The sequence below is a fragment of the Colobus angolensis genome, unplaced genomic scaffold, assembly GCF_000951035.1.
Source record: "Colobus angolensis palliatus isolate OR3802 unplaced genomic scaffold, Cang.pa_1.0 Scaffold405, whole genome shotgun sequence".
Classification (NCBI taxonomy): domain Eukaryota; kingdom Metazoa; phylum Chordata; class Mammalia; order Primates; family Cercopithecidae; genus Colobus; species Colobus angolensis.
Genome location: NW_012117433.1, coordinates 192,502 through 200,591, shown reverse-complemented (window position 1 = coordinate 200,591; position 8,090 = coordinate 192,502). Strand labels below are relative to the sequence as shown.

General features: G+C 37.9%; 1 protein-coding gene across 2 annotated transcripts in view; it reads left to right on the top strand.

The window, feature by feature from the left end:
• Positions 1-7,674, top strand: part of LOC105521704 (aldo-keto reductase family 1 member C3 homolog) — a 14,762-nt gene extending 7,088 nt beyond the window's left edge. For both annotated transcript variants that reach the window (XM_011955988.1, XM_011955987.1), the window contains 4 exons: positions 1,835-1,944; positions 2,222-2,387; positions 5,575-5,657; positions 7,451-7,674. In XM_011955988.1, the coding sequence (XP_011811378.1) occupies positions 1,835-1,944; positions 2,222-2,387; positions 5,575-5,657; positions 7,451-7,493 (402 nt within the window). In that variant the 3' untranslated portion in view covers positions 7,494-7,674. The remainder of the gene's footprint in view (positions 1-1,834; positions 1,945-2,221; positions 2,388-5,574; positions 5,658-7,450) is intronic.
• The last annotated feature ends 416 nt before the right edge of the window (positions 7,675-8,090 follow it).

Genomic DNA, 8,090 nt, shown 5'->3' with positions numbered 1-8,090 from the left:
AGGAAGGAAGGAAGGAAGGAAGGAAGGAAGGAAGGAAGGAAAGATTGATTACCTGTTCATGGAGATAACTGTTCACAGTGGATGAAATCAACACTGAGGAACTTTAGCAGAACATAGACGTGACCTATCATTGCCCGTATCTTAGTCTGCTACTTCTCTTTGGGGTCTGTCATCCAATCAATTGTTTAAACACATCTATCCTATGCATGGTTTTTTCATAGCTTAGGAATAAGTCCTTTTTTTCCCCCTGAGTTATTGTTGATTCCAGGGCTCCTTGATCAAATTGACTTCCCCCAAATGTCACAAAAAAATTAAAAATTAAAGTCACTCTACCTTTTTACTAATTTACACTTTTGTATTCTTACATTTATACAACCTAGAGCCAATGAGTAAAGATCTATAATTGAAATATGAAGTATATAAAATTTGTGAATTTGGCATAATGATACAGTTCCATCATATTAAAACAGAAACATTAAGAAAATTAATGCGGTTTTAATATTAATCCAATTTTTTTATTATGACAGTTTTCAAACTTTCAGGAAATTTGGTAAAAATAATACACGATTCAACATTATCATTTATATTAAAAATTGTTAACACTTTGCCACATTGCCAAATATTTGTGGCAAATATTTATGTGGGTATATCTGCATAAATACATATAATATTTTCAAAACCTCTTCAAAATAAATCGGAAAAATGACAATTCACCTCTACAGGCCTAAATATTATGTCACAGAACTGAAGATATTCTTCCAGTTACAGTATAATTATTGTATCTAAGAAAACTAACTACAATGCCCTCATGTCGTTTAACATCCAGTCTATATTTGAACTCCCATTGTTTAATGGAAATGTCTTTTATGGCACTCCCTTTTAAAACAGAATGGAAATGAGTTGTGAGATGATCTGTTCTTTATAATCACATGTTTTCCATTCAGCAATTACTAATAATCCACTGGGTGATAATTCTTGACAGAAGAAGTCATATTCCATGACAAATTTTCACATATGATTGTGTATACATCACTACTATTTTTGTATTTTATGGTTATTATTGTGTTTATTATTTTTTGGAGTTTTAGATAATCATTTTCAATTTTAAAAACTTATTTAACTATTCTTATGTGACATTTTACTATGAAAAAAAATCTTTCACCAAATCAAAATGAAGAACAAATATTTCTCAGAGACAAAGTAAAAGTTTAATACTTTCCTCTAAATATCAATTTCCTGATAAAGAAATTACTGCAATAACCACCAATGGTAGAGGCAAATTATTTTGTTCTTTCTTATTCTCTCATTATCTCATGCATGACTATGGACTTGGACATTTTTCCTTAAGATTTTTAATTAATTTTATTAATTTTTGTTAGTGCTTATTCTTACCCAACGGGTAAATTTTTTTCTCGATGCTGAAATCTATCCAAGCATCACCAGTGACATTTCTTTGAAAGTAGTGCTTTTGTCTTTCAGACTTGCCCCCATGAGTCCTTGACCAAATTCTTGCTTTCTGGCACAATCTGATGCCAAAGGCTCTAAGAATCTTACTGTATCCCAGATATGGAATTTGTTACATCTCCTTCTAGTTATCAAAGGTCTTTGGAAGCCAGGATCTGATTCATAGATGAGCTTCTGTTCAGAAATGGCATTTCTATTTATACTTTTTATAAAATTTATTTCTATGAAAAAGATTATTACTTGACAATAATATCCTTAGCTCAGATATAATACTATACTGATTATTATTCAGCTTCTTCACTTTCACCTTTTTTATATTAACACAATTATTTCATATAAATTGATGCTTCTCTCTTTTGGTCAACTGCAGGTAGAATGTCATCCGTATTTCAACCAGAGTAAATTGCTAGATTTCTGCAAGTCAAAAGATATTGTTCTGGTTGCCTATAGTGCTCTGGGATCTCAGCGAGACAAACGATGGTAATAAAAACAATGGGACCTTTACATAAACCTCCATTTTGCAGAAAATTTTTTAGTCACAGCATCCTCAGTTTCCTGTAGTCTCAAGTGGCTCAGAGAGAGGAGAGAACTGCATTTCTGATGTTCTGATGAGATCTCAGATGATGCTAATGGTGGTGCTTGGGGGCCTCGCTTGAGCAGCTCTGGTGCAGAGTGGACAACTTAGTCTGTTTAGGGAGCCGCCTAACAAACTGTATCCCCAGCCTCAGGGCCTCAGCATTTCCGCCTTTCCTTCCAGGGTGGACCCAAACTCCCCGGTTCTCTTGGAGGACCCAGTCCTTTGTGCCTTGGCAAAAAAGCACAAGCGAACCCCAGCCCTGATTGCCCTGCGCTACCAGCTGCAGCGTGGTGTTGTGGTCCTGGCCAAGAGCTACAATGAGCAACGGATCAGAGAGAACGTGCAGGTGAGGAGCGGGGCCGTGGGCCTCAGGGCTGCTGCACAGTGTCCTTCACACGTGTACTTCTTGTAAGGCTCTCAGGACACCCTTGGGCCAGCTCCATTTCCCTGGATTTCCCACATGAACGCTTTGCCTGCATCATAAGGGTTTCTTCTACTCTACCACGGGAGATGCAGCACAGGTAGAATTAGGATGGGACCCCCCAAAAAATGGAGATTTTTTAATTTTACCATTAAGTTGACAATCTACATCCCTGCACCAGGAACATCATTTTTTCATGTTGTGTTTTTTGTTTGGTTTTGGTGTTTGTTGTTGTTATTGTTTGTTTTTCTTTTTTGAGACGGAGTCTTGCTCTGTCACCCAGGCTGGAGCGCAGCTGTGCGATCTTGGCTCACTGCAAGCTCCGCCTCCCGGGTTCACGCCATTCTCCTGCTTCAGACTCCCGAGTAGCTGGGACTACAGGTGCCCGCCACCATGCCCGGCTAATTTTTTGGGGTTTTTTTGGGGGGTTTTTTTAGTAGATATGGGGTTTCACTGTGTTGGCCAGGATGGGGGTTTGGGGTTTTTTTTGAAACAGAGTCTCGCTCTGTCTCCCAGGCAGGATGATTCTCCTGCCTCAGCCTCCTGAGTAGCTGGGATTACAGGCGCCTACCACCATGCCTGGCTAATTTTTGTAACTTTTAGTAGAGAGGGTGTTTCGCCATGTTGGCCAGGCTGGTTCCAAACTCCTGACCTCAGGCGACCCATCTGCCTTGGCCTCCCAAAGTGGTATTACAGGCGTGAGCTACCTCTCCTGGCCTCCTCTTCATGTTCTGAAATAAGGAGTTGCGTTAGGTGTTCTTTAGTCTACCAATCATTGTGAAATTTTTATTTCCATTTCTTTGTACACTCAGTTAAAATGTCACGTATTTCATCACTTGAAGTTTTCTGTTTGTGTACTGCCTAAGTCTTTGACTATTAGTTGCTTGTCTTTTTTTTAAGTATAGGAGACCATAATTATACTATTAAATAGAGTTGTGAAACAAATCACCCTCAACATAGGGATTTAAAATGAAAACCACTGATTTGCTCAGGATTCTCTAGTTAGAAAATTAGCAAGGCCTCAGCCTGAACTTAGTCAAGTTCTGTTCTTGGCTGGGCTCTCTCTCACGTGTTTGCAGGACAACGAGATAGCTCTACTTCAAGATGTCAATGGGACATTTGTCTGGGTGCCGTTTTCTCCTCCATATAGTTCAACCTCCAGCCATCCAGTCCAGACTTCACCTCACCACATGGCATGATCCCAAGGCAGTGAGTGGACACATGCAAAAGCCTTTTCACGTCTAGGCTCAGGGTTGCCACACCATTGCTTCTGGCAAATCTTACCCACTAATGCAAGTTACAGGACAGGCCAGACTCAAGGGATGGGTAAGTAGACACCACCACTTATTGGAAGGCACTAGAAATTCATATAACCAAGCAAGTGGATACAGGGACATGTGACTGGAGGGAGTATTTCTTATTAATCTATCTCATATATCTGACTGATTAATATATGATGGATTAATATATATGTGATAGGTTAATATATATGATGGAATGCTACATATATTATAGTTTAATAAGATATATATGATAGATTACACATATTATATATACATATATATATTCTAGGTATTAATCCTTTAGAGGTTTAGATGTATTATTGAAGTACCATCTCCCAAATTGCCTCTGTGTTGTGATTTTCTCTGTAGTTATGTTTTCATGAACGAAAGCTGCTACTTTTCATGTTGCTAAATTATTCATGCCTCTTTCCTGTGGTTGATGAGTGACGTGTCTTTTCTTATATTGGGAACGTGACAATCCTTTAATATGTTATCCTGCAAAATCGGTAATTCTCTTTACTTATAAATTAGTTGTAAATTCAAATGAATTTCTTTTTCAATGTAAAATAAAAATCCAAATATGCACATGGAATTTCTAAACTGATATCAAAAGGTCCCACCAATAATTATTGAAAAGCATTCACATTTGCTCACATATCTTGATTCTTTACCTCTACCATAAATGAAACGTTCACAAATAATATCTTGCCGCTCTTTTGTCTTCAATTGACTTACTTTTCTGTACTGCCTAAATAGTGAAAGGTCTTGCTACCAGAATGGCACAACTTTTATTCTAACGCTTTATTTTATTTGATAAAATTTTGATTATTCTTGACTATTTTGTTTTATGAAATTTTGAAACATCATTTTAGTCTTTGGTTGATATTGTAATGAAACTGCAGCTCAATGTGAAAAGAACTGACTTTGTGACAATGTTGAGACTTTCAACCCATGATGAATTTCCAACTATTTAAATGGCCTTTTAATATATATTTCATTAATTTTGTAACATTCTCCATTAAACCATATGGATATATTTTCAAATATTTATCCATAGAATACTGAAAATTATTAGAATCTCTTGATAGCATTTTCCTTTTTTGTGGATTTTCTAATGTATAGAAATGTTAAAAGAAAAATGTAGTGAACACCTTTTACCTAGACTCGTTAACTTGTTAATGTTTTTTATTCTCTCTCTCTCATTCTCTGTATCACTATTACAGAGTGATTTATTCAATTTACAGATTTATTCAATTCAATGTGTTAGCAATTAGTGACATCTTCTTGATATTTAAAGTCTCTCAAATTTAGAGAGTGAGTTACACTTCAAGCCTGTATCTGTTTCCTTTAAACGTGAAATTGTTAGTATTTAGACAATTCCTGCCTTGAATTATGTTGAAAACAAATGTTGTTTGCATTATACCTGTTTATTAAAGAGATACACAAATTCAACAATATCTATCGAACTTACTACGTAATCTTACGCTATTTAAAAATTTGCCTCTAGATTCTTATGGGTCTTCTAAGTATATGACCCTATCGTGTGTGCACAATGTCAGCTCTGGTTCTTCTCCATTTTATGTTGAGATTTTCTCTTTGTCTGCAGTTTTGTGCAGTTTCAGTATGTAATATCTAGGAATGGATTTCTGCTTATTTTTCGTGTGATATTCATTGACCACCTGAGTATTTAGAGATGACTTCTATAACTGTTTAAAACTTACCAATATTTTAAGTATTGTCTCTGCACCCTACTGTCTAATATACTTGTGGGTTCACAATTGGCAATTATGCAATCTAAAAATAATAAAAGTTTTTTATTTCTGTGATAGGTTTTTGAATTCCAGTTGACTTCAGAGGACATGAAAGCCATAGATGGCCTAAACAGAAATCTCCGATATTTTAACAGTGATAGGTAAGTTTCCTTTGTAAAGGAGTGACCTAATTTATTTTTGGAGAAGAAATGTAGGATGGGTGTTGAGAGTGACCTCCATGCCAGAGGGACAGAGGCCAGTGTGAGTCAGAGGTGAGACAGGAGCTTTCTGGAACTCTCCTGCTGGATTCACTCCAGAGCTCTGTTCTCTGGCAGGGTGAGTGGACAGGGATCAGCATGGGTCAACCTATGCCTCTGCTCTCCTGATTCCGTGGAACTTTTCAGAGCAGCCCACATCATTGGCAAATCTGCACCTTCCGTGTAGGCCTGGTGTTTCTACCACTGAACATGCTGTGGATACTGCCCATGTCACCTCATGAGATGTTTCCAAATCTGTGCTCATATCACATTCTCCCAAACCTGCTCAGCTCCTTATCAAACCAAAAACATTTCCATCAACTTTGTGGTCCAGGTGCCAATTCCCACCTCCTTCATATGGAATTGCTTGCTAGATCCCGTCAATTCAGCATCTTTTATTATTTCAAATGTTTTTCCTCCTTCTCCTTGCATGTTTGTTCATGCCCCAAACTCTGCTTTTGCCTCCAGAAAGGCTTCCTTAGGGAGTGAATAGGAGCGCTTGTCCTTGACTTCCTGCAATATGGAGATCTCAAGGCAGAGAATTTTTTAAAAATTAAAATCAAAGAAGAGTGTGGAGGCAGAAGCTCCATTGTTATATACAATTTATAGCCGATAAAAGATCTTTAGTACTCTTTCATGGTCTAAGGTTCTAGGATTCATAGACAGTCATTCATGTAATGAGGGAAAAGCGAGAAGTTATGGCCGGGCGCAGTGGCTCACACCTATAATCCTAGCACTTTGGGAGGCCGAGGTGGGTGGATTGACTGAGGTCAGGAGTTTGAGACCAGCCTGGCCAACATGGTGAAACCCTGTCTCTACTAAAAATACAAAAATTAGCCAGGCATGGTGACACTTACCTGTAATCCCAGCTACTTGAAAGGCTGAGGCAGGAGAATCGCTTGAACCCAGGAGGCAGAGGATGTAGCAGTGAGCTGAGATCACACCACTGCACTCCAGCCTGGGTGAGAGTGAGGCTCCGTCTCAAAAAAAAAAAAAAAAAAAAAAACAGCAGGAAGTTATGTAACTGCTGGCAGTGGAGATTTTAACAAGTAAGTGATAGGGTGAGATAGTGTGTGAAAAAGCATAAGCACGGGGGCCCTTCATAAGTGCTTAAAAATTGGTAGGTTGTTAAATTTTTTTAGTTTAGAGGAGAATAAAGAATAAAAAAGGAAACCACATGAAAGAAAGGAAGAATAGCGAGCATCAGTAATTCTTATCAATTAAAAATGTAATAAGATGGCATTTATCTGTTCCTTTATATTTCATGTTATTTCTATATAAGAATTTTTTAATGCATTGTAGCTCCTTGGATATTAGACCCCATATCATATACAACAATTTCCATTTCTGAATCTTACAAAATATATTGCATACAGTAGGCTGTAGTAGGCAATAAGTAAAGAAAGTATAATCAGAGTATATCTTTGCTCTGCTGACAGATGTACAGGAATATGCTTGAATATTTGACTTTGTGTGTTTTCCATGTTACCTTCCAGAGAAGGGAATGATTAATTTATTATTTTGAAAATACATATATTATGAAGCCATGTTCATAAAGGGAAGAAAGGCAGATTCTACAACCAGTCAGAAAATAAACTTCTTAACATTCACACTAATGACAGCTTCATAGAAATCACTTTACTACTCCCCTAGTAATGGAGTCATTGCATTCATATTATACATTATTCTCTTTTCAGTCTTGCTAGCCACCCTAATTATCCATATTCAGATGAATATTAACATGGAGGGCTTTGCCTGATGTCTACCAGAAGCCTTGTGTGTGGATGGTGATGCAGAGGACGTCTCTATGCTGGTGACTGGACTCATCACCTCTTTAAATCCATTCTGCTTAGTGACTTCAGTCAACCAGAGCTAAATCCACAGGCCAGAAAGACAATAAATTTTTATCATGTTGAAATAATTGAATTTTTTTTCCCACAGATTCTTTACCTACTCTGTTCTCTTAAGAGAGAGTGTGTGTGTATGTGTGTGTGTGTGTGTGTGTGTGTGTGTTTTCTTCTGGCTGAGTAGGAACAAAAACTATGATTTGCCTTTAAGTTAGGAGTGGGAGTGGGGGAATAATAACCGTTTATAGACATGCTGTAGTGGGACTGCAGTAGAACTTTCAGCCTCTAGAGAAGGAGCAGGTGACAGGTGTGGATCAGTTAGTGCCTCTCTAGCTCTTTTAGGAAGAACACACACAGCATGAACTCTGGAAGGTGAGCAATATTGACAGGATGACCAGCAATCCGCAGGCTCCCTACAGCAGCACAAGTGTCAGAGCTCCTGGAGCCTGGGAAGGACGCATCCCTGTGAGAGGGGTGGTCAGGGAGGTGG